Genomic DNA, 27,665 nt, shown 5'->3' with positions numbered 1-27,665 from the left:
GGAATAGAAAGACTTCTGAAGCTAGGCACAAGAGTTGGGAAAGGCTTCGAAGGCTTGGTGCTGCCTCTTGGATGGCAGATCAAGCTTAAGAAATTCAGTGGTCAGGCAAGGGCTAGAATCCTCCACTGAGAACGAGTATCTGAAGACAGAAAAGGGTGACACTGGAGAGAAGCCTCAGAGGACAGCTTTGCCTACTTTAGAATCATACCTAGGGCTAAGGGAATCAGAAGTGAGAGGAACCTTATTAAAAGTCACTCAGGCCAAAGTTCTATTTGATGTCTGAACATCATCGCCACTGAATCTTCAATCTCTCTCTGAACCATTGTACAGAGAGGGAACGTAATTGCCCCTGTAAAAATACAAACTTACCTAATAGTAAAAAGAACACTAAAGTTAAGGTTAAGACAGTCTTACACAACCACTTACTAGCATTTGGGCAAGTCATTTAACTTTTCAGAGCCTCAGTTCCCTCCCTAAATGGCAAAGCAGAGCTAATGATGCTTTTTGAAATCTGTCTTAAGGAGTTATAGGTGTGGAAGGAGACAGTTTCTAGGGGCTCTGTGGGTGTAACGCGCTATACAGAAGTAAGAAGAGGACTTAGTATTGTCATCATGCTTCAACCCCTAGACTCTTATTTATCCAGTGAGAACTGATTTAACAAACATGCATTAAGGACCTACTGTGCTTTGGATGCTACAGTATGAGGCATGAGGAAGGTAGATATAGTTCCTACCTTTGTGGAAAACACCTTAAAATCTGTTAGTTTAAATTTGTAACTTATGTAATAAATGTGTAAAATGCTGTGATAAGGGCCTCAAGCTAAGCTACTGGCCCTAAGGATGGATGGAAAGGAAGAAACAGACTTGAGCAATATTTAAGAGACCAAATTGATACAACTTGATAATAGATTTCATGCAGGGAATGAGAATAGGGAAAGATTCCAAGGGCTGGATTTTACACTGGTATAATGACATGGTATAGAGGAAATGAAAGTTAATGAGTTGGATTAAACACAGAGTTTAAAGTATCTGTGAGATATCTAAGTGGCGGTGTCCAAGATAGTTAGCAATATAGTCTAAAGCTGAGGGAAACATCAGGCTGGAAAATAAATATTTGTGAATCATCATATTCTGGATGGTGGTTAAAGCTGTGGATATGGATGAAAAGGCCCAGAAACAAGTTACAGAAAGCACAATGCTTCCAGAATTGGATATTCTATTATTTGAGATACCAATTAAGGCCTGTCACTTGGTGGATACTCTGACAGTTACTCAATATCACTAAACTGTAAGGGAGGAGAGTTGAGCTTTAGAATATGACTTCCTGCTTAATACAGTCATGTGAACTTAAACTTGGTTTCACTATGCCATTAAAATGCCGTAATTAGTGTACTTAATGCTTCCCTTAATGCCAGTACTCAAAATGTGCAGCTCCTAAGAAAAATGTTTCAACAAGTATACAGTAATGATTATAAAAATTGGTCTTATTGTTCATTCACTCGATGGCAGTATACTCTTCACAAAATATAATCGCTCAGAGAAATAATAATCCTATGAGATGATCAGGTTGTGAGGAAAAGTAGGCTTCCCATAAATGTTTCTGCAGCAATAATAAGCCACTGGGAAAAGGAAGTGAAAAGGGAAGTGATGTGTTCAGTTTCTAGATTGCAAATTTCTGGCATATCCCATGGTGGTATACATGTGCATGGCTTACACTGGAGGCTGCCAAATTTTTGATACCTTGATTAGCCCATGTTACTCTCATCATAGCTCCAAAGACCGTGTGTTCCATCCTGAAAACAACCTCTTCTCATCTTGTTACAACTGTTTATGATACTGGTTTCTTTAGAAAAGGGGCAGAATATTTGAGAATTCTTTGGTGTTGTAAGCTTCCTGTTGGTAAGGTTTTTCCTGTTTTAACAAACTCCTTAAAATAAAAAATCCCAGATAAACAGGCAGCCTAATGCTAATAGAAGAGAAGAAATAACTTACACTGTTTTCGACTCTCATTTTAATAATCAGATGAGTTAATCTAATAGTGACTAAACAGTAAAATGAGATGCGTGTTTGGGCATGTTTTGTGGTCTCCATGGTGACCTTAGATTTGAAAACCTTTGAGAAGAGAGAGAGTACATTAAGACAGGGACACTCAGCTGGCTAGTGTATTAATCCAATGTGGAGTTTTCAGTGAAATGATTCTCTTGAACTTGAAAAACATGTTTTGTTTTGTTTTAATTTTTGCCTCTGACATAAGTGAACACAGCCCATTTTTGGACAGGGTTATGTCTGAGTGGCATCTGAGGTTGATCGCTCAGTGGATCAATATAATACAAATGCAATAGCAGAACAGCCTTCATATTCTTCTCTGCCACTGTCAGCTTTTCTGCAATGCACAGATTAGAAAGATGAAACCACCTCCTTTGACTTGCTGCTGAGCTGTAATGTCAACCATCAGCCTAACGGGTCCCTATGCTGGCACAAGTTCAGTCTTATAAGGCAACAGACTCATTGGTCTTTAGGATGTTATGGCCTTCTTCAGTTCTTTCTTACTTTCCTGGGTAGCAGTTAGAGTATTCCAGGTGCCCTCTACACTGACAAAGTTTGATATTCTGATTAGCTCCTGCTAACCTTATCAGTATTTCAGGATATGGCTTGTGTTCCATTACCAAAATAACTTCCTGCCATCCTGTTGGATGGTGTGCAACTTAAATTGTCATTGCTTGATTTTGGATAATTTTCTGCTTGTTCCAGTTTCTGATTGTCATTAAAATTTTCCTTTTCGTTTGTTCTCAATTCTTTTTTTTCTGCTTCTTGCATATACTTTCCAGTAAAGTTTCCCATCCTAAATCTGTTCTTTGCTTTTCCTTTTCTCTCATTGCTGCTGTTCTCTTCCTTTTTCAGTGATTAAAGATAGCAATGTTCTAAATAACTTCTCTCTGTCACTTAAAAAGAGATGTTTTCATTTTAAATAAACCATACATTCTTTATAGATATATTGAAAGACTACAAAAAGAGGAAGATTTTAGAACCACTCATGACCCTATCTACTGTTAACAATTCAGTATATTAGTTCCTTATGTATGCATTTTTTACATGATTCTGATGGTGCTATCTATGCATTTATTATTCATGTCTCCTTATATTTAACATTTGATGTATGAATTTTTACATTATTTTATAAACTCTAGCCTTTCTAAAGGCTTTCTTACTAAAAGGAAGACACCACTTTCCCACAATGTGAGACAGGCAGATTGTTGATGTGATTTCATTTGATAGTCAAGAAGCTTGTTTATTTCCTGAGCAAACGTTTCTAGAGAACCTACCCTATGTGGGCATACTGGTAAATTTTGAGGACACACAATGTATAAGACAAGCGCCTTCTCCCTCTGGGCATCCAGAAGCTGTGAAAGAGACAGAAATGTAATCCCCAGATCCCCCTCTGACTCCCTGTAGTAGATTTGCAGAGCCATTTGCCATGGATGCACAGACACCGGAGGCACCTCTGCTGGGAGCATGAGCTGCCCTGTGGATGTGCCTCTGAGCCCAATCTCAAAGGAGGAATAGGAGTTTGCCAAGTGGAGATAGAGGGAGGAAGGGTTCCAGGTGGAGGAAACAACGGGTATGGAAGGGAATTGGGGAATAAGGTGAAACTAGATGTATCTGGACATGGGATCTTATGGAGCAAGTGGCCAGAGATGACTCCAGACAGGCAGTCAATCTTGTGGGAAGATTTTAAAGGGCCTTGACACCCAACTAAGGAGTCGTAGTTCTATCTATAGGCAATAGGAAGCCAGGAAAAGTTTTAGCAGGGGCATTATTTGATCACATCTGTCTTTAGAAGCATCTCTCTCCATTGATAGAGATAGTAGGGTATTTGGGAGGGAAGGAGGGAAGTAGACTTAAGTAGTATCAAATTATATGCACCTGTTTTGTGCCAGATATGAATTCAAATGTTGTGTTTTTATTTAATTTTTATAACAGTGAATGGGAGAAAATTGCAGTTGGTTCAGAGTTATGTGACCAGCCTAATGTCTTATAGGTACTGAGTGGCAAAGGCAAGAAGACTAGCCAAGTATCTGTTCTTGGTACTCACGTGAGGGAGACGGATGATGCTTCTGCATGGATTTCTGAATTAGAGATGAGGAAGGCCTAGACCAGGGCAGAGTGGGGGACATGTTTGGGAGGCATTGGGAAGGTGAGAAAGATGATCCAAATGGCAGAAGCCATCTGGTATGAAGAGGTAACCAGAGTCAGAAAGCATTCACTGGGGAATTCTAAAAAGCCTCAGAGCTAACCATGTGTGACTCTAAATAACTAATATATAGTTACTAATCATAAAACTAATAAGAGAAATTTTAGAAATAAAAAATTACTATTTTGCAACCACTACAGTAATAATTCAAGTATTATAATTTAGAATCATCACTGGATGCTAAGGCCCTTGTGTGAAAGGTTGGCGATCATAATATTTACATAATTTTAAAAAATAACAGATTGCTTATTAATTATAAAGGGGCAAAGGTATGTATTTAGTGGAGAAATACAGTAGACAGTCACATAGTCAAGTGAACAAACCAGTAGAAGGACAAATGACATCAGGTGCTTCTGAATGTGATGCACTGAGAGGGATACAGCATCATCTCGGGAATATTCCTGCCAACAATGTTTAAGCTGGATTTAAACAGAAGGCAACATTCAGATAAAACCAAATCAAGCAATATTCTATAAAGAAACTGGATTGGACTCTTCAGTGTCATGGGGAAAAAAAGACTGACAAACTGTAGTAGACTAAGAAGAAATCAGGGCATGATAAGTAACCTCAATGTGTATTCTCTGATTGGAACCTAGACTGGGGAAAGAAGCTCTAAAGGACATTGTTGACACTATCGAGTAGTTTGAATATGGACTGTTTTTTAAGTATGGTAGTATTATATAATTGTTAAATTTCATAAGTGTGATTTTAGAAGAGAATGCCCTTGTTATTGTGTTTAGATGTGAGGCGTTTTTTTGTTTGTTTGTTTTTGTTTTTTTCTTTTTTTTTTTCTTTTTTTTATTTATTTTTTATTGATAATTCTTGGGTGTTTCTCACAGAGGGGGATTTGGCAGGGTCATAGGACAATAGTGGAAGGAAGGTCAGCAGATAAACAAGTGAACAAAGGTCTCTGGTTTTCCTAGGCAGAGGACCCTGCGGCCTTTCGCAGTGTTTGTGTCCCTGGGTACTTGAGATTAGGGAGTGGTGATGACTCTTAACGAGCATGCTGCCTTCAAGCATCTGTTTAACAAAGCACATCTTGCACCGCCCTTAATCCATTTAACCCTGAGTGGACACAGCACATGTTTCAGAGAGCACAGGGTTGGGGGTAAGGTCACAGATCAACAGGATCCCAAGGCAGAAGAAGTTTTCTTAGTACAGAACAAAATGAAAAGTCTCCCATGTCTACTTCTTTCTACACAGACACGGCAACCATCCGATTTCTCAATCTTTTCCCCACCTTTCCCGCCTTTCCATTCCACAAAGCCGCCATTGTCATCCTGGCCCGTTCTCAATGAGCTGTTGGGCACACCTCCCGGACGGGGTGGTGGCCGGGCAGAGGGGCTCCTCACTTCCCAGTAGGGGCGGCCGGGCAGAGGCGCCCCTCACCTCCCGGATGGGGCGGCTGGCCGGGAGGGGGGCTGACAACCCCACCTCCCTCCCGGACGGGGCGGCTGGCCGGGCAGGGGGCTGACCCCCCCCCCCACCTCCCTCCCGGACGGGGCGGCTGGCCGGGCGGGGGGCTGACCCCCCCACCTCCCGGACGGGGCGGCTGGCCTGGCGGGGGGCTGACCCCCCCACCTCCCTCCCGGACGGGGCGGCTGGCCGGGCAGGGGGCTGCCTCCCCCACCTCCCTCCCGGACAGGGCGGCGGGCCGGGCAGGGGGCTGACCTCCCCACCTCCCTCCTGGACGGGGCGGCTGGCCGGGCAGAGGGGCTCCTTGATGTGAGGCGTTTTAATTTATTCGACTTCTTCCCAAGGGACCCAGGAAAAAAAGTGAGAGAAAGGAGAAGAAAATGTGATACAATCTTGATAATTAATGAGCCAAAATGAAGTGTCTACAGGTGCTCACTTGCTACTTTTTCACATTTATAATTTTTCAAACTAAAAAGCCAAGGGCATTTTTTTTTTTTTTTTTTTTTTTGGTGGCAAATCTCACTTCCTGACCAGGTAGACTGAAGGATCCTCCAACACTTAAAGGAGATGTGATTTTGTTAAAGGGAAATCTTGCCAGACTGAAATGCTGGATTTCTTTAATGTGACAAATAAGAATATGGGTAATAGAAATCCATAGCTGACCTTTATTTAAGATTTTATCAAGCCTTTGATAAGTCTTCCGGTTAGAGACTACAACAAAATTTAAAAGTTTTTTTTGCTGGGGGGAAGGAGAGGCTGGTGGGAGATTAGTGTTTTATTGCTGATAATTGCTTAGAGACACCCTCTATCCCCAAAACAAGTCTGCCTAGTATAGGAATTGATGAGTACATTTGAGAATGGAGAAATGTAGACAGCCAGATTCTTCACAGCCGAGTGAAGGGAAAAGTCTATTTTAAAAGTTGTATGTATGAATTCTAAGAGGAGTAAAATCTCTTGTCCTTTAGATCAGTTGTGGTGGGCATAATATTTGTGAGTAAAAACCACATCTTTCCAGGAGTGGAGTGATTACTATATGTATAGAGAACACATAAAAGTCTCTTGAGTGATCAAGAGATGGCCACCAGTGAGCGTCCGGCAGGGATCTATATTTAAGGAGAATCATCCAGATTTCACTTGCTGACTGTTAGGCATTGAGTTCTCCCTTAAGAACCCCCCAAAAGATGGACCTAACTTGGATTGTTAAGTAATGCTGCCTGAAATTTGTATAACACTTTATATTTTAGCAATCACTTTTATAAACATTGTCTTGCTTTGGTGGGTAGAGGTTGAGGATGAGAAAATGTTCTTGCCATTTTACAGGTGAGAAAACTGAGGCTAGGATGGTAAAATGGTTTGTCTAGAGCCACCTGCATGGTAGCCCAAAACTGCAGTTTGAAGTTGGATTCATGCTTATTGTTGTTCCTATAAAAGTGAGCTTGGAGACCAGTATAGCACAATATAAAGCAAGGAAAGTTAAAATCAATTGAGAATGCTTTGTTTAAGAAGAGAGAAGGGAGAAAATGGGCAATTGGTTTGTGAAAGAATTCCACATAAATGATTTTTATAGGCCGGGCAAGGTGGCTCACGCCTGTAATCCCAGCACTTTGGGAGGCCCAAGGCGGTGGATTGCCTGAGCTCAGGAGTTTGAGACCAGCCTGGGCAACACAGTGAAACCCTGTCTCTACTAAAATACAAAAAATTCGCCGGGTGTGGCGGCATGCACCTATAATCCCAGCTACTTGGGAGGCTGAGGCAGGAGAATTGCTTGAACCCAGGAGGTGGAGGTTGCAGTGAGCCGAGATTGTGCCATTGCACTCCAGCCTGGGCAAGAGAGTGAGACTGTCTCAAAAAAAAAAAAAAAAAAAAAAAAAAAGAAATGACTTCTATAGAGACAGGGGAGCTTGATTTAAATAAAAACTATGCTTACGAAAAATAGTGAATAGTGAATAAATGTTGTTTTAGCTATTCAATCGTGTATTAATAAATGACATATTTAAAATTGGTTAAATTTCATTAGAACAACAAGAACAACAAAAAGTAAACCTGGAGAAATTGTCCAGCCTTGGGTATTGTCCTTGTTATTTGGAAAGGTGTTTGCAACAATAGCAGGTGTTTTCCAGGGACCTAAAGGCAAGATTGTTTAGCTCAGAGGTAAGACATTTGGGCTCTAAACCCAACTGAGTCACTCTGTGTGACCTCATGTACTGGTCGGTAAGCCACTCTTTTAAATGGGCATAGTAAAAACTACACTCACCAACTCACAAGCTTGTGAAGATACAGTGAGATAACTGATGGGAAAACACTGCTAAAATGTTGGAATCTGTGTACAAACAAAAGATATTATTTTATTTTGTAAAACTACCCTGTAAGTCATGTTTTTACTGACCAACAGTAAAATAAGGCCGGAGAAATTGTAAGAGGCAGCTTTGAGCCTCTTCATTGCTGCTTTGAAATCTAAAGCATTCATCACACTTTCAAACACATTACCTTCCCGGTGGGGACTACAAAGTCAGGCTAAAGGACATTTCATAACTTACAATAATTCTGCTGCTTGATTCCTTTATCAGATCTGGTCTTTGATTTGAGTGTTTAAGAGCAGCATTTTTGGCATTTCATGGATGAAATGAATTTTCTGTTCATCAGCACATGGTGTTAGCATTGAAAAATACTTGGGGAAACCTCTTTTTTCATAGCCAAAGGCTCACTAGTTCTAAGTGTCACGGTTAGGAGGGCTGTTACATGCCAGTTGAAATTGGGGAAGTGGCATAGTTTTGCTGTTTTGGGCCACTTGGGAAGTTGATGTTGAGGGACACCACAGTGTGTAATGTGTGTTTCTCAGTTGCAGGCTGCTGAAGATGCAGATTGATGAGGATTCTACCATTCCTCCTCCTGATCCTGTTACTTGATTCGTGTATTGGATTTGGTCTTTGGTCTGAGTGTTTTAACAGCAGCCTTTTTAGCATTTTGTGGATGATAATGAATTTTCTATTCTAGAGGAAGACTGCTCTTTGGGAACAGAACAAAATAATTTACCTTAATAGGAGGGAGAGAGGGACTTTGAGAAAATGTCTGGCTGTTCATGGTAGTTGGAATAGTATAATATTACTTCTGCAAGGTACCTAGGCTTCTGAAGGAAAAGTTCCTTTATATGTATCAAGTTCCTGGTTTATCCAAGCTTGTGAGGGCCAAGCTGTGCACAAGGCAGCATATAGTTTTGTAAATAGCACATTTAAATAGTCAGAGGACTTGGATTCTAGGCTCGGCTCCAACACTGGAGACCTACAGCAGATAGGGTCTGCCTTGCTGACTTTCCTGGGCTGCTCTAGGCTGCAGCATTAGCGATTGTCAATGCTTATTTTAAATTGCATTTCTGCTCCTTAGTACTCACTTTCAGCTCTTCAACAAAGCTATACCAAAGCTGTCAAAGCTATGAAAGCCATTAATTTGTGCAGCATTATTTGATGGGTTTTAGTTCTAGGTTACCCCCTTCCTCCTAGTGGGGCTGAAGTACAGTCAGTGCCCCTGCTCTGCAAATGTAGTTAGAAAAAGCCAGTGCTCTAAGCCATCTGCAAACTGAATGATGGCAAACTGACTGTCATCAGTACATTATGTTAGCACTGAAAAAATACTGGGAAACCTGTGTCTTTCATAACCAAAGGCTCACTGGTTCTAAATGTACTTGATAGTGTGTCTCATTCAAAAGCCTTTCCCTCTTCCTTCTGCTCTTTTTTTCTGTGCTTTGGTATTGTGTAAGTGATTTGGCCAATTTACCTAATTTCTTGGTAGTTCATTAGAATTTGAAGAATATTGCCTGTTTTTACTGGTTATTGGTTTTCTGTGACCCTGGGAAACCATAATGCACATAGTGGTATAGATATGAGACTTTCTTGTCACAGCTTTGTAGTATCCACTGAAAGTTTTTATGTCTCCCTTAAATTATCTCTGCTTTCAAAAATAGACATTCAAAAGCTACTGATAGGCAAGGTTTCAATTCCAATTACAATGGAGTAAGCACACTCCATCTTTCTTTCACACTGAATGCAGCCAAAAAACACTGGGCAGAATATATGGATCAGCTATTTGAGGAATCAAAAGCAAATGATAGTGGGCAGATGGAGGAAGGAAACCAAAATGCAAGGTATGACAGACCCAGTCCAGAGTTTCCTGTTTCATTTTGTTCTTTTCTTTTCTTTTTTCCATTCACATTTCCTGCCTGGATTCAAAGGCAGTGCACATCCCAGAATTGCACTCTGGGTGCAGACAGAGCTCCAAGGGAATCCCTCTCTTTCTGGCCAAAGGAAAGGAAGGGAAGCCACACCAGGACAGAGAGTGGAAGAAAGCCTACCAATTTCCAAGCTAACCCTGTTAACATTTAATATGTTACATTCTAGACTTTTTCTGCACATAGTGTTTGTAAAACAGTTATAATTATACCAAACATTGTGTTTCCTGTTTTTTTCTCTTAATAGAGGAATATGCTTACAATCTAGACTTACTATACAGTCACTGTAAACTTATTTTTAAATAATTTGGTAAACAGCTGTAGGCTGGTTCAGGGCTTCTCAAATCTTAATGTGCATTTAAATTACCTTAGATTCTGGTTCACTGGTCTACCTTGGGACCTGAGAATGCATTTACAGCAGGCACCCCATCTTGCCAATACTGTCCCTAGAAAGACCAGGTTTTGACTAGTTATTTAACAGTTCCCATTTAGGTTGTTTCCAGTTTGTTGCTTTCTTTTTTAGAGACAGGGTCTCACTTTGTTGCCCAGGCTGAAGTGCAGCGGTATGATTGTAGCTCACTGTAGCCTTGAACTCCTAGGCTCAAAGGATCCTCCCACCTTAGCCTTCCAAGTAGCTGGGACTACAGGCACATGCCACCACATCCAGCTTACTTTTACATTTTTTGTAGAGACAGTCTCGCCATGTTGCCCAGGCTGGTCCCAAACTCCTGGCTTCAAGCGACCCTCCCAAAGTGCTGAGATTACAGAAATGAGCCATCACGCCCAGCCTGTTGCTTTTGTGATTAGTGTTACAGTGGGATATTTTTGCACATAGAACTTTTCTTCATATTTGGTATTATTTCTTTGAGGTAGACTCCTAGAAGCAATGTGACTGGGTCAGAAGTTATGACTGTTTAAATTGCTGGTAAACTATTGGTGATTATTTTCTCAGAAGATTTTGCCAGTGATAATAAATATATTCTTCCCAAATTGTAGATGAGGAAATCGAGGCTTAGAATGGTTCAGCTGTATAAGGTCACACAGCAAATCATTCGAAGAGCTGTGATTTTACCCGCAGATATCTGTTTCGTGGCCTGCTCTTCCCCTGCACTACTTTGGAGACAGCCACTGCTTCCCCCTATCCCCTCCATTTAAACAAGCCTCGCCGTCCTTGTGCTTGCCTCACCATTAGCTCACTCTTTTTTCTTTTAAGCTTTGCTAATTCAACATGGGAAAATGAGCTCCTGTTATGTTCATTTTTATTTATATTTGTTTGACAGAGTTTATGCCTCTATGTGGTCACATCCCTTGTCCTTTGATAAGTTTTGTTTCCTAAGTTGGTCTTATTTTACTTGATTTCTCTGTGCTATGTAAACAATATAGATATTAACTTGTTTCTGCTGCAACTGTTTTGTAATTTGTCTTGTATTTTGTTTGCTTTTTTTAAACATAATTTAAATTTTTCTTTCTCTTTTTCTATTTCTCACTAAGCTTAAAGAGGTTTTCCCTTTGCAGAAGTTTGATAAACATAGGAAGATATTTTTAAAAGGAAGCTTAGGGTCTCTAAGGGTACCTGTAAGAAATACAGCATTAAATTTTTGCCTTTTTCCTCAGTGCCAGGTTTACTTCATAATTTCTCCTTTCTGCCCAAACACATTGTTTCACCACAAAGATTTTCTTGCTCAAATGAGAGGACAAAGTATGGGTGATGCTGCCTTGAGAATATGATTTATCATTTTTAAAACACAGAGGGAATTTTAGAAAAGCATTATGAAATAATGTAAAATGAAGAAATACCCAAGCTTTTTTGCCATAATTTTCTTCTACATTTTATCCATTGTTATAACAGAACTGGACCAAACTTTTAATTTGAAACTTTAAAAAAAATTATAATGTTTATGCAGGCATGCAATTTGAAAACTAAAATGGTTCTATACAACTCGATGTGAAAAAACAGTAGTCTCCTGGTCCTGACCCCAACAGCGCCTTTTCCTATTCTCCTTCAACTCTTTTAGCTGAACCTTGTGGTATTTAACTCTATGTTGTTCACTCTTTTTTTTAGATTTTTTAATGTGTTTACTTTTGTGTCTCCACGTGACATGAGATATTGTTACTCTGTAATTTTTGAATATAGGCATTCACCGTTACTGACTTCTGCTGTAGAAGGCAAAGCTTTAGTGTCCGTCTGTGACTCCTCCTCCATGATCCCTACCCTCCGACCCCATCTCCACTACACACGTTCAAGTTTCCTATCCTGTCTTTGCTGTGCAGTTCTTTGTCCTTCGTTTAGCTCAATATGCAGTGCTTACATTATTACAGTTCTGTAAATGCTATTCATGGCCAAGTCATGTCGTTTCCTAGAATTACTTTCCTTCTCTGCACAACATTTTGTTTCCTGTAGGGTTAGTAATTGCCTTGGTTTTTTGCTTTAGTAGTTTTCTTTGCACTTACTCACCCCCAAGTTATGAAACTCCTCTCAATATAGCCAGAGGCATTGGGTATTCTGTTGGGCTCATCTCCATGATGACATCCCTCCAGAGCATTCTGGCTGTTTGCTTTCCAGCCCAAACTCGTGAGCTACTGCGAAGTCCTTCATCTCTCCTTTTTTGGCATCGTAGTGAGTCCTGTTTCTTCTTTTCTCCATGTTTACTCCCTTGTTTTGGAGACTGTACCCTCTGTGATTCCTGGAAAAGAGTATATAAGCGGTAAATATTTTTAAATTTTGTATATATGAAAAAGGCTTTAATTTATCCTTAGTTTATCCTTCAGTTTATGCTTAGTAGTAATATGGCTGGGTACAGAATTCTAAGTGGGAAATCATTTTCCCACAAAATCTAAAGGCATTTTCTCAAAGCTTTCTGTTTTTCAGTGTGGCTTTTGAAAAGTCTTATTCTAATGATCCTTCATGTAAAGCTTGTTTTTAATCTCTAGAGGCTTTAGAGTCTCTTCTTAGTCCCCAGATTCTAAAATCCCATGATGCTGAGTCTTGATATGTAGATCTGTTTTCTTCCATTATGTTGAGCATTCAGTGATCTCTTTGGATTTGGAAATTTATGTCCTCTGTGTGGTGTGCTCCATCTGCCATTCTTTTTTTTTTTTTTTAATTTCTCACACTTCACTGATGTATCATCCTTCCATCCTTAATCAGAAGTCTTGATAATTTTTTAAAAGGAAATTATAATAAAACATGTTTCCCAAAGCTAGATTCTTATAAGTTAAATATTGAAATCATGGTAATTAAATTGGACAACCAGAATTTAATTAAATTGGATCATGGTAATTAAATTAGACAACCAGAATTTAAAAGAGTACTAACAAGCATAAAATATAGACAGTTACACATTTTACTTGACCGAGCAAATAAAGGTTGTAATGAATGAGTTGTTCAAGCTATTTATTACTCTGGTGTCCAGCCCAGACTTGTATCATAGACAGGTAAATTAATTTATAATCTGGAAAATTATTCAATGTTACCTATATAATTTGAGAAGATTAAAGGCACATCCCTTGTTTCAACATGATCCCTGAACATCCACATACCAAAAATATTCATATATTTGACTACCCAAACCTTCAGCTGCTTTAGCCAAGTTAGTAGGACAGTTGTCTTCTAGGCCAACCATGATAAAAATACATCTTTAAATTTTTCCTAGACTACAGATTTAAATTTTATTTTTCCCAAATGATAGTTATACTAAAGCAATTATTCAGTCAGTCAGATAGAAGTACTGTTTCTCTGTCATTGTAATTTTTGAAAAACTGGGTAAACATCTACTGACACGTGCTTTAAAAAGTGCTAACTGTGAAAAGTCCTGAAGCCACGTGATTCATTTGTAGGACCATCCCACCCCCCCGCCCCAAGGGCTACTCTTGGAATGGTAAACACTGAGTGGGCAAACTTCCTGGTGGGGATTTTATGTTTCTTAATATAAGCTTAATTCTGGATATGAATAGTAATCTTCGCACATTTTCATGTGGGCTCGTAATGAATCTTCTTTTTCTTCTTTTCTTTTTTTCTGCCAGCTTTTCGGAGACTGGGAAGCCCAACTGCGAAGAATAATGAAGCTCATTGCTGGAGGTGGCTTGTCTATCACTGGCTCTCACAACATGTGTGGGGACTATCTGTACAGCGGCCACACGGTCATGCTAACACTCACCTACTTATTTATCAAAGAGTGTAAGTCTAAAAGACTTCCATTGTAATTTCCTCACCTGCCATTTCTCATGAACTCTGGTCCTCTGGTAAAGCTCGTTTTCTGGAAAATCTGCTGAAGCAAGACTGGAGGCTTCAGGAGGGTTGCAGCTTCATCTCATCGCCATGCAACTGGCACCCAGGGAAATATGTGGAAGGACAGAACTGGTCTTCCTGAGGACGAGGTGTCCTGGAGTGTCATCTGTAGTACTGGGGTGGAGGCAGTTCCAAGCACAGCCTGCAGGGTGTGTTATGAGCCAGTTATACAGCTGCTGTAAGGAGCCAGATGGAAATCTCAAAGGGACACAGAAATCCAGTATCAAGCCTGATTGGGTGATGGTAGATTATGTGTTGATGCAGCAACTATTTTTTCAGCACTTGGCACTATGCTACATGCCTGAGGGTACAGTGATGGGTCAGACTCATCCCTGTCCTCAACAAGGCCATGGGCTCAGGGCTGAGGCAGATACTAAATGGGAAATTTCCCTTAAGAAACGTACTTAAAATATTTTATTGTGAAATCACAAAATAATAATATAAATACCACATACATGGCTCAGATTTAATATATATTAGCATTTTGTCATATTTAATTCAGATAACCCTTTTAGAAAGGAAATGAAATGTTAATATATGATTAAAACCTTTTCATTCCTTTCTTATATCATTTCCATCCATTTTTTTGGACTTGTGTATTATTGTTTTGTGGTTTTTTAAATTTATATACATAAATGGCATACTGCCATTTATATTCTTCTGCCACTATTTACCCTCAAATTATGTTTTTGAGATATGAGATTTTGGTCCATTCACTTTAATTGCTATTAATATTACAGTGCTAGAAATGAACTACACATATTTATTCATTTCTCTACTTATGGAAAATTTTATTATGCTCAATATCACATTGTTAGAAACAGTCTGATAAGCATTATACAGGGGGGTTTCCATGAAGAGCAATGAGTAGAACCAGGCTGCTGTGGTATCACAGAGGAGGGAGATGCTTTGCCTTCTGGAGGTGTCTTGGGAGCATGTGGTACTCTCTGGAAGTTTAAGTGGGTGGAATTCAGAGTAGGGGTAATAATAAGAATGGACAGGTAAGTGGGAACCAGATCACAGGGGGTGCTTAAGCCACAAGAAGAGGGTCTGAACTCTCAGCTGATGTAGATTGGGTGCCCATTGAGGGGTTGTAACCAGTGGGGCAGTGTCATTTGTCTTTGAAGAGAGAAAAATCACTCTTGCAGCAGCTTGCAGGATGGACTGGATGGGGGACCAAACTGGAGACTGGGAGAAAAGTTAGGAGATTGCTGCAGTAACAAAGGAAACTAGCCTGATGGCATCAGGGATGGAGAGAAGTGACAGACACTTTAAGACATTAATAAAGAGAGTCAGCAGATAACAGGATGGATTATGGGGTAGAGAAAACAGGTAGTGGACTGGGTCGAAACCTAGTTTTGTTCTTGAAAAACTAAGATAAGGAAATACAGGAAGGGAAGAGAGATGCGCTTCAGGGCACTGAGATAGAAAAGGGAGAATAGATGTTCCAGTGCTTATACTTAGTACGTGAGCAGATATAGTGAATTCTAGCAAGATCTGTTCAGAATTGTCAGGGCATAATCTAGACTTTGGACTGGAATGTAACTGGATGTGGACAGTAGGAATCACATAGGCCAGATGTCAGCAGCCCTGGGGGAGGGATTCCTGGCTCCTGCTGCCTGATACCTGAAATTCTTTAACGGGGTCAAGCCTTATCCATCTTGACAATAAGGCAATGTGTCATATTGAGAGGCAGAGGCGTTGGTACTATCACTTACTAGCTCTATGACCCTGGGAAGAAACTTTAACCTAAGTCTTAGTTTCCTCATGTTTAGAATGAGATATTCACATCTGCTTCATGGGGTGGGAAAAAGTTTATGAACATTAAAATTAGATGGCATATATGGATACTAATAGAGTCACACAGAGACTGAATGGTAGCTGTTTCTTGTTTTTGTATTGTCAAGGTATCAAATACAAATATTACTAGAATATTCCTACCCTAACTGCTCCATTTAAAATTGCAAACTGCCCTTCACTCCCTATACTTCTGATCCCCCTTATCCAGCTCAACTTTATTATTTTTCCACAGCCTTTAACACCTAACATAATGTGTAAATTATTTATTATAAGTATTGTCTCTTATCTCTCTTCCCCACTAGGAAGGGATCTTCCCACGAAGGCAGGCTCCTTGCCTTTTTTATTCATTGATCCAGGTACCTAGAGCATTGCCTGTCCCTGGCATGTAAGAGGCTCAATGAATATTGGTTGAATGAATGACTGGTTCTTGGACCCATTGAGAATCCAATAAAAGTCTGAACCTGTCATGCTGGTGTAGAGAGTATAGATCATATTCAAACATTTTGCCTAACACTGCAGAGCCTCTGAATCCCACAATTGAGAATCCAAGGTAGAAAGGCCTGCACTAATAGAAATTTTGATGTTTTTCTCAGGTAATTTCCCAAATGGGGATACAGACAAGTATTTATCTGACACCATTCGACCTTTGAGAAGGCACTTGAACTAGAATTCCCAGGCGTCTGGATGCTTTTCTGCTTGTATTTGAGAAATGAAAATCTCAAAGACTTTCAGATTAGTGTATGGTTGCAGAACTTGGAAAGCAGTACAGTTAAATCAGTTATGACTGCTTAGTCCTTGTATTAGGCTCTATGGGCCAAAAGGTATTGATTTTTGTGTAGAGCATCAACCCCAAATTAGCTAGAGGTAAATTTAAATGTCAATGGACAATTTTTAAAAACGAAACATGATGCATTAACCTGTCCTTATTTGATTAGCCTCATCTTTTAAACTCTATTTATGATTGTATGAATCAAGTAAGAACCAAATATGAATTACTATCACTAGTATAATCACATCATAAAAAGCTGTTTCTGTTCTAACCTTGGTTACAGATAAATGACAGCCCTTAGATTCACTAGATCTGTTTTCAGAAGGGAAGACTCAAGGTAATTGGATTCAGAAGCATTAGTAGAGGCATAGTTGGGTGCCCTTAATGTCATTTGAATAATGGGACTATTGCAAATCTCTCCCCCTTTCAGATTCCCCTCGGCGACTCTGGTGGTATCACTGGATTTGCTGGCTTCTCAGCGTAGTTGGAATCTTCTGTATTCTCTTAGCGCATGACCACTACACTGTGGACGTGGTGGTGGCATATTACATCACCACGAGACTCTTCTGGTGGTATCACACTATGGCCAATCAGCAAGTGAGTTTCCCCGCTTTTGATTTTAGCTTCTGTTGTTTCTGGCTTGATGTTGCTGGCTTGGGCAGGGTGCAAAGAACCTGTGGATGTCTGAAGTTTCTCTTTCTTAAGTAGTAATCAACTAAGATTGTATTGTTTTTTGTGACATTGATTCTCTTCAGAATTAAGAATAAAAAGTTTATTAATATAATGATGTGAGGAATTACTTCCTTCTAGAATAAGGAACGCACTTTCATTGTCCTTGAAAAATGAAAAATATTTTCTAAGCTTGTGTCCCTCCTTGCTTGATTTGCTTTCCTATCCTCTTCTCCCTACCCGGGGCACATCACAAGCTTAATATTTAACATTTAATTAAGTGTTAACATTTTTAGCATAGAAGAGGAATACCTAAAAAGCTAACTGAGGTGTTTATTTATAGGCAAGAGATGAGTGAGCCATAAGTTCTCCTTGCCCTCCCAGAATTGGCGTTGTTTTTCTACTGGGATGTGGCTCAGTTTGTAGATGAACGTGGAGTGTAGAATGGTGATGAGAGAGAGAAGCTGGGATATGTGGGTGGACACGCAGGGCAGGTATGGAGTCCTTTGGGAATTTTAGCGTGGCAAGTATTTGAACTTAAAGTGAAAGATTGTAAGAAATGTGTTTATGTTTCTTTGTTATCCTAGGTGCTAAAGGAAGATTCCCAGATGAACCTCCTGGCCAGGGTGTGGTGGTACAGGCCATTTCAGTACTTTGAAAAGAATGTCCAAGGAATTGTACCTCGATCTTACCATTGGCCTTTCCCCTGGCCAGTAGTCCACCTCAGTAGGCAAGTTAAATACAGCCGGCTGGTGAATGACACATAACAGCTGTACAAAGTGGGGAAAAGACAAATTGTCCGAAGTGCTAAGAACTCCATGAGAGAAGATGCCATAAAATAAACACCTCCCTAATCCTATTATCTTTCAATGGTTACCTTGACTTAACCTATTGAGTTACCTGGTCAGCACTGTGATCTTTTTTTCTCTCCAAAGGACCTGCGTTGGACAACAATAAAGAAAAATTTAACCTATCATGCACTGTACACATTTCCTGTTCATAAGTTTGGGATTTACATAACCCGCAACCACCATGTTCCTTTGTATATGATGCAACAGCATAAATGTAAGCTTTTATATCATAAGTTCTGGTCTTTCCAGTCACATCTGGAAATAAAGCGTATTATTTTCTTGGGAAAACATACTTTTCATATCTCTTGCCCCAAAGATTGGGCTGTAAGCCATTTTCTAGCAAATGTCTCTATGAAGGTTTCTAAGTACCTGAATGGGGTTTGATTCTGAAATCTTTCTACCTGTTGCACCGATATTCAAATAAAAATGATAGACACAGAAAGGTTTCGTAACTTTGGGTTTTGTAAAATCAGCAAAGGCAGTGTTTCAAAAAGTGCAAAAAAAAAGATTCTGTTATAAAGTGATTTTCTAAGTATTTCCTAACTTTATTTTTCAAAATGATGTTATGAAAACCAAATTTAAAGATTTTTAACATGTCAGAGAGAAGAGAGTTAAAATTTAAAAATGCATCTTGGGAGAGAAATTTGTCTTATGTTTCTAGTGCCTTTCTTGTCTTGATTGTATGGTCAGTAGGCAATCTTAAATGTTTTTATTTAAAATAAAGTATTCCATGAAAATATAAATATATGTATACACTACTAAATTTTGCATTTATAGCTAAATTGAATCAGAAGACTGCTTATGGTTTTAAAATTGCAATGACTTAAATAATGAGGTTGTTAATTAGAGTCAGAGCCTGTTCACATATTGTGATCAGGTAGCAATGACATGTACCACTTAAATTATTTTATCGTCGATTTGGTAGTTCGATTTTAACTACTCAATGAAAACAGCCATGAATATCTTTTCTTAAAGAGAGTTTTGAAAATGATCACTTACCTAAAACTTGAAAGCTATGAATTAGTTATCCATACTCTCATGACAATTTTGTTGGTGAACAACAAAAAAGAGATCTATTTCTTTAAAAGATATTTGTGCAGAAACTGCATGTAACTCTAAGTTTTACTCCTAACATACATATGTTTGGGGAAGTATTCTATTCTATACTTGCCAATGTGGAGAACAAAATAGTTTTTTAAGAATGAAGAAGTATATATATCCATTCTGTATTTTACGTGCAGCAGAATTATCTTCCATAGGATTTTTTTGTGTATTCACAAGGTGATATTTGTATTGTAAAACAATAATGGTGAAGGAAATAAAAAGGCTTTTAAAATTTTGTTTGTTTTAAATCTTTGTAAAGTTATTATTCCAGAGAGTATACTGGTATCTTACAGCTTACCTAGATCATAAATTAATCAAAATGCACTTTTTAATAAAAACTGATACTTAAAATAAATGGCTGTTATTTCTACTGTGTTCACATTCTTCACAGAAGTCATAAATGGAGCCATTAAAGCAAGATAGAAAATCAGTTTCAGAATTTCTTCATGGAGTGTTTCTGCTTGACATGGGACTTTTAGTAATTATCTGGATTTTTTTCCTTGGGATTCCTTAAAATATATTCTAATCTTCAGTAAATTCTAGAGAGTTTTTTAATATATAAAAAGAGTCACATGTAAGTTAAATTCAAACTTTAGAACAATGTTTACTAACATTTTGAATTCTCTAATTCTCAACCAAATTGTTTTTTTTCCTATATCCGGCAGTAATATAGCTTCTCCAGTGTAGATGGAAAGGAAAAGTAAATCCAAAGTGAGAAATAGAGTAATAGTACTATGATAACCAGTGGTAATGGAAAATAACTATTTAAAAAGAATAAAAGGTTATTATTATTTCTGATGTGGTGACTAAAGGAAAATGTCAACAGTGGAGATGTGTCTTTGATAAAGGATGTGTTAAGGAGGCTAGAAATGTAAAACCAGAGGCCAGGTGTGGTGGCTCACGCCTGTAATTCCGGCACTTTGGGAAGCCGAGGTGGGCTGATCACTTGAACCCAGGAGATTAAGACCAGCCTGATCAATATGAAACCCAGTTTCTACAAAAAATACAAAAATTAACCTGGCACGGTGATACATGCCTGTGGTCCCAGCCTCTCAGGAGACAGGTGGGAGGATCGCTTGAGGCCGGGAGACAGAGGCTGCAGTGAGCCATGACCGTGCCACTGCACTCTAGCCCCAGCAAAAGAGTGAAACTCTATCTCCGAAAAAAAAAAAAAAAGGAAATTAGAACCAGTAAAACTTTTCCTGTGTGGGGCTTTAAACTTGTGTATCAGACAGGGGAAATGTGGTGGCCTCTTTAGGCAAATAGAGCCAAACCCTTGGATAGGTCTTTATTTAACTGTTATAGCCTTTCACTAACTTTGACTATCAGCTGCTGCCATATTGAAGGGAAAGTAAATTGAGTAAGTGGAAATGATATATTGGCACTTGCTAAAAATAGGATTTTTTTCCCTAAAAAACTAGAAATAATTATATAAAAATTTATTGTTATGAGTTTACATGCCACATATGTATCAAGAAATCCACTGCTGATTGTTCTTCATGGCTCACTACACTGATTCATGAATTGACATATCTTCTGGGTCTCTAGTATGCAAATCCCAGGAAGGACAAGGAGAAAGCTCATTGTATTCTAGAGAATCATTGCACACTTGGTAAGGATTGCCTGTATAAGGACATGTGCTTTCTCAATGTCTTTTTTTTTTTTTTTTTTGTCTCACTTAAGTTAGACATTTTACATGTATTAGTTAACCCTCACACAACCACAAAGTGTAATTATTATTCCCATTTTACAGATAGACCAACCAAAGTGACTCAGATATATTAAATAACTTGCCCAAGGGCATGCAACTGGTAACTGGTAAAAGTCCTATTGGAAGCCAAGTTTCCCTCCTCCCCCACCAATACTGTGAGCTTTCATAAACTCTTCAGTAAGAGTCTGCAGTGAGAGAAACCTATGCCTCTGGTGGTAAAGCATACTCTCACCATGGACTGAGGAGCAAGAAATTTACACCATAAGGTGTGAGAGGAAAATTTGACTGATTTCCTAATTGCTATATGTTTTATTTGTATCCCAAGCACATGCCAAATTTTGATCAATTTGATAAATATCTCATAATACCTCATACAATGGAAATGCATGCCAACCTTAATTTGACCACCAATATACAAAAAGTCAACCAGATTTCTGAATTTACTAGAAAACAATATGCTGCTTGGATCACTAGATATTGACATCCTTTATTTTTTTTTTCTCCCTGTGGTCAAGAAACAATTTGAACAAATCAAAGCTGTTGACTTGGTATTGTGCTTATCAGCACCTTAAAATACTTATCCATCTCCTAGTTTACAGTACAAGTCAGAAGGAAATTAAATGACCTTTCACATTTAAAGTGATAGTTGATATAACTGAATGAATATCTATCATGTTTGTAACTCTTTTCTGTTTGTTGCATTTGTCCTCTCTTCATCCCTTCCTTTTTCTGTCTTCCTTTAGTTTTGAACAATTTATGATTCTATTTTATCTCTTATCATACCAGTTATTCTTTTTACAAATTTTTAAATGGTTGCCCTAGAGTTTACAATATAAACTTTTTTCCAAATACAAGTCTGCCTTCAAGTGTAGTGTAGGCATTTTATAACAACACATTCCCAATTTCTCATTTCTGCCCTTAGAACATTGATGTCATTCATTTGACTTATCCATATGGTATAATCACTCAACACATTATTACATTTATTACTTTGAACAAGCAATTACCTTACAGATCAATTAAGAACAAGTAAAGATTTTGTTCATCTTCACTTATTTATTCTCTGATGCTCTTCTTATGTAGTTCAAGCTTCTAACCAACATCATTTTCATTTTGCCTGAAGAACTTCCCATTTCTTGCAGGGCAGGTTGGCTGGCTTTTTTCTTTGAACATTTTAAATATTTCACTCCACTTTCTTCTGGCTTACCTAGTTTCTCACAAGAAGTCTGCCATAATTTTATTCTTTTCTTCTATAGGTAATATGTTTTTTCTCTGACTTCTTTCAAAAATTTCTCGTTGTCTTTGCCTTTCTACAGATTGAATATGAAATGCATAGGTGTAGATTTTTTTTGGTGAGGGTGGTATTTATTTTTGGTGTTCTCTGAGCTTCCTGGGTCTGTGGTTTGGTGTCTGTCATTAATTTCGAAAAGTTGTCAGCCGTTATTACTTCTTTCTTCTCTGCTTTCCCTTTCTTTTGTTTCTGATACTCCCATTATGATAAGTTACACATTTTGAAATTGTCCCACAGTTCTTGGATGTTTGCCTCCCACTTTTTTCAGTTTGATAGGTTTCTATTGACGTATCTTAAAGCTCACTGATACTACTCTCCTTGGCCATGTTTGTTCTAATGATGACCCCATCGAAGACATTCTTCATTTCTGTTACGATGTTGACTATTTCTAGCAGTTTCTTTTGGTTCTTAGCTCCAAATTCCTCTGCTGTATTTGTGGCCCTCCCTTTTGACTTGGGCTTCCCTAAGTAGTCCTCCTCAGAGAGGGTCTGTGTCGTGTATCTCTTTTAACTGTAATCCACTATTTTTCTTGCTGGAGCTCTATTGGTGTGGTGGTTAGATGTTGGATAGGGGGAGAGTTTAACCATATGATTGAATCTCAGTTTTTCAAGACTTTTTTTGTTGATACACAATATGGGCTACATGTGATATATTGCTGCATGCATACAATGAGTAATGATCAAGTCAGGGTATTTAGGATTATCACTTCAAGTATTTACTGTTTCTGTGTCTTGGGAACATTTCAAGTCCTCTCTTCTAGCTATTTTGAAATATACATTATTGTTAACCATAATCACCCTATAAACATTAGAATTTATTCCTTCTATCTAACTGTATGTTTGTACCCATTAACCAAACTGTCTTCACCCCACTTACCCTTCCCTGCCTCCGGTATCCATTTTTTCTCTCTATCTTCAAAAGATCAACTCCTTTTGCTCCCACTAATGAGTGAGAACATGCAGTATTTGTATTTTGGTGTCTTACTTATTTAACATAATGATCTCCAGTTCCATCCATTGCAGCAAATGACATCATTTCATTCCTTTCTGTGGCCAAATAGTATTCCAGTGTGTATATATACCACATCTTCTTCATACATTTGTCCATTGATGAATACTGAGGCTGACTCTATATTGTTGCTGTTGTGAATAGTGCTCCAATAAACACGTAAGTGCAGGTATCTTTTTCATATACTGATTTCTTTTCTTTTGGATAAATAAATACCCGGTAGTGGGATTGGTGGATCATATGGTATTTTTTTGGTCTTTTTCAGTAATAGTCATTCTAACTGTGGTAAGATGATTAGCAATGTTGAGCTTTTTTTCATATACCTGTTGGCCATTGTATGTCTTCTCCTTTGAGAAATCTCAATTCATGCCCTTTGCCCACTTTTTAATGGGATTTTTTTTTTTTTCACTGTTCAACTGTCTGTGTTCCTTGTATATTCTGGATGTTAGTCTCTTGTTGGATGAATAGTTTGCAAATATTTTTCTCCCATTTAGCAGGTGGCGTCTTCACTCTGTTGATTGTTTCATTTGCTTTGCAGAGCCTTTTAGTTTGATATAGTCCCATTTGTCTATTTTTGGTTTTGTTGTCAGAGTTTTCAGGTCTTAGCTATAAAATCTTATGTTTAAGTCTTTAATCCATCTTGAGTTTATTTTTGTATACAGTTAAAGATACAGGTCCAGTTCCATTCTTCTACATAGGGATATCCGATTTTCCCAGGACCATTTATTGAAGAAGGTGTCCCTTCCCTAGTGTATGTTTTTCACACATTTGTAGAAAATTAACTGTCTCTAAATATGTGGATTTATTTCTAGATTCTCTATTTCATTACATTGGCCTATGTGTCTGTTATTATATCCAAATCATGTTGTTTTCGTTACTATATCCTTGTAATCTATACTGAAATCAGATAATATAATGCCTTCAGCTTTGTTCTTTTTGCTCAGAATTGCTTTGACTATTCAGGCTCTATTTTGGTTTCATATGAATTTTAGGATTGTTTTTTCTATTACTGTGAAAAATGGCATTGGTATTTTGATAGGGATTACACTGAATCTGCAAATTGCTTTGAGTTAATATCATTTTAATGGTATTAATTCTTCTGATCCATGAGCATGGGATGTCTTTTCATATTTTTGTATCCTGCTCAATTTCTTACATCAGAGATTTGTAGTTTTTCTTGTAGCAATATTTTACCTCTTTAGATAAATTTATTCCTAGGTATTTCATTTATTTTTTGTAGCTATTGTAAATGGAATTGCCTTCTTGATTTCTTTCTCAACTAGTTCATTACTGGTATGAACTAGTTGTTACTGACTTTTATATGTTGATTTTGTATCCTGTAAGTACTGAATTTGTCAGATTTAAGAGTTTGTTGTCTTTAGGTTATTCTAGATATAAGATTATATCATCAGCAGAGAGGGACAAATTGACTTCCTCTTTTCCAATTTGGATGCCTTTTATTTCTTTTGCCTGATTGCTTGGACTCCCAGTACCATGTTGAATAAGAGTGAAGAAAATGGGCATCCTTGTCTTGTTCCAGTTCTTAGAGGAAAGGCTTTTCCCCATTCAGTATGATGTTAGCTGTGGATTTGTCATATATGGCCTTTATTATGTTGAGGTATGTTCATTCTATGCTTGGTGTTTAGACTTTGTATGATGAAGGGATGTTGAATTGTATCAAACACTGTTTCTGCATCTATTGAGATGATCATATGGTTTTTGTTTTTCCTTTTTTCATTGTGATGTATCCTGTTTATTGATTTGCGTATGTTGGACCATCTTTGCATCCATGGAATAAGTCCCACTTGATCATGGTGTATTATCTTTTTGATGTACTATTGGATTCAGTTTGCTGATATTTTGTTGAGGATTTTTGCATCAATGATCATCAGGGATACTGGCCTGTCTGTAGTTTTTCTTTTTTTGTTGCATCCTTGTCTGGTTTTAGTATCAGGGTAATGCTGGCCTCATAGAATGAGTCGGGGAGAATTCCGTCCTCTTCAATTTTTTAGAATAGTTTGAGGAGGATTGTTGTTAATTTTCCTTGGTAAATTTGGTAGAATTCCACAATGAAACTGTTCAGTTCTGGGCTTTTCTTTGTTGGGAGACTTTTTATTGCTGATTCCGTCTCATTACTTCTTTTTTGGTCTATTCAAGTTTTTCGTTGTTTAATGATTCAGTCACTATAGGTTGTATGTGCTCAGAAATGTACCATTTCTTCTGGATTTTCTAGTTTGTTAGTATATAGTGGTTCATAATAATCTCTGATGATCTTTTGTATTTCTGTGGTGTCAGTTGTAATGTCTCTTTTTCCATTTCTGATTTCATTTATTTGCATCTTTGTCTCTTGGTTAGTTTAGCAAATGGTTTGATTTTGTTTACCTTTTCAAAAAACCAATATTTTGTTTTATTGAATCTTTGCCTTTTTTGGGGGGGAGGGATTCTATTTTGCTTAGATCTGCTCTGATCTTCATAATTTATTTCATACTACTAATTTTGGGTTTGGTTTCTTCTTGCTTTAGTAGTTCCTTGAAGTGCATCATTAGATTGTTTATTTTAAATCTTTCTACTTTTTTGCTGTAGGTGTTTATTGCTATACATTTCCCTGTTAGCACTGCTTTTGCTGTATCTCATAAGCTTTGATATGTTGTGTCTCAATTCTCATTTGTTCCAAGAATTTTTAAAAATTTCCTCCTTAATTTCTTCCTTGACCCAATGGTCATTTAGGAGCACGTTGTTTATTTTCTATGTGTTTGTACAATTTCCAAAGTTTCTTTTGTTATTAATTTCTAGTCTTATTTCACTGTGATCTGAAAAGATTCTTGATATGATTTCAATGTTTAAAAATTTGTTGAGACTTGTTTTGTGTCCTACATATGGCCTATTCTGGGGAGTGTTCCATATGCAGATGAGAAGAATATGTATTCTATACCTGTTAAGTGAAGTGTTCTGTAAATATCTTAGGTTCATTTGTTTTAATGTGGTTTAAATCCAAAGTTTCCTTGCTAATTTTCTATCTAAATGATGTGTCTAATGCTGAGAGTGAAGTGAAGTCCCCAACTATTATTGCATTAGATTCTATTCCTTTAGATCTAATAATATTTGCTTCATATATCTAAGTACTCTGGTCCTGGGTGCTTATCTTTAGAATGGTTATATCCTCTTGCTAAATTGTCAAAAATGGTAAATAGTTACGAAGAAGGTCATTATCTAGTGATAAAGGGATTGGCCTTTTGGTTTCTATTTGCATGGAATATCTTCTTCCATTCCTTTACTTTTGGTCTACATGTGTCTTTACACTAAGATGAGTTTCTTGTAGGCAGCATATAGTTGTGTCTTGTTTTTTTAAATCATTCAGCCAGTCTATAGCTTTTTTTTTTTTTTTTTTTTTTGAGATGGAGTCTTGCTTTGTCCCCCAGGCTCGAGTGCAGTGGCACGATCTTGGCTCACTGCAAGCTCCGCCTCCTGGGTTCATGCCATTCTCCTGCCTCAGCCTCCCAAGTAGCTGGGACTACAGGTGCCCGCCACCACACCCGGCTAATTTTTTGTATTTTTAGTAGAGACGGGGTTTCACCATGTTAGCCAGGATGGTCTCGATCTCCTGACCTCGTGATCTGCCCATCTCGGCCTTCCAAAGTGCTGGGATTACAGGTGTGAGCCACCACGCCCGGCCCAGTCTATATCTTTTAACTGCAAAGTTTAATCATTTTCATTTGAGGTTGTTATTGATGTGTGAAGGCTTATTCTTGTCATTTTATTCATTAATTTTGGTAGTTTTGCATATTATTTGTTTCTTTTCTATATCATTGTGGCTTGTGGTTTTCTGTAGTGGTAATATTTGAGCTCTTTCTCTTCCTCATTTGTGTGTTTGCCCTACCAGTGAGTCTTATACTTCTGTGTGTTTTCATGATGGTAGCTATTGTCTTTTTGTTTTCACATGTAGGACTCACTTAAGCATTTCTTGTAGGACCACTCTAGTGGTGTGAATTCCCTCTACTATGTTTGTCTGGGGAAAACTTCATTTCTCCTTCATTTATGAAGGATAGCTGTGCTAGGTATAGTATCCTTTGTTGGCAATTTTTTTCTTTTTTTTTGTGCTTCTTTGATTTTATTTCTTTTTTTTCCTTTTTTTATTATTATTATACTTTAAGTTTTAGGGTGCATGTGCACAATGTGCAGGTTAGTTACATATGTATACATGTGCCATGCTGGTGTGCTGCACCCATTAACTCTTCATTTAGCATTAGGTATATCTCCTAATGCTATCCCTCCCCCCTCCACCCAC

The 27,665-nt window shown here is 38.0% G+C and overlaps 1 protein-coding gene across 28 annotated transcripts in view; it reads left to right on the top strand.

Annotated features, from left to right (window-relative positions):
- SGMS1 (sphingomyelin synthase 1) overlaps positions 1-19,725 on the top strand; it is a 350,796-nt gene extending 331,071 nt beyond the window's left edge. For 27 of the 28 annotated variants that reach the window (XM_063817577.1, XM_054659384.2, XM_063817580.1 and 24 more), the window contains 3 exons: positions 13,913-14,066; positions 17,177-17,343; positions 18,003-19,725. In XM_063817577.1, the coding sequence (XP_063673647.1) occupies positions 13,913-14,066; positions 17,177-17,343; positions 18,003-18,182 (501 nt within the window). In that variant the 3' untranslated portion in view covers positions 18,183-19,725. 28 annotated transcript variants of the gene reach the window in all.
- Positions 19,726-27,665: the final 7,940 nt, after the last annotated feature.

Source organism: Pan troglodytes, chromosome 8 (assembly GCF_028858775.2).
Source record: "Pan troglodytes isolate AG18354 chromosome 8, NHGRI_mPanTro3-v2.0_pri, whole genome shotgun sequence".
Taxonomy (NCBI): Eukaryota; Metazoa; Chordata; class Mammalia; order Primates; family Hominidae; genus Pan; species Pan troglodytes.
Note: the sequence above shows the minus strand (reverse complement) of the source record. Positions and strands in the feature narration are given on the sequence as shown.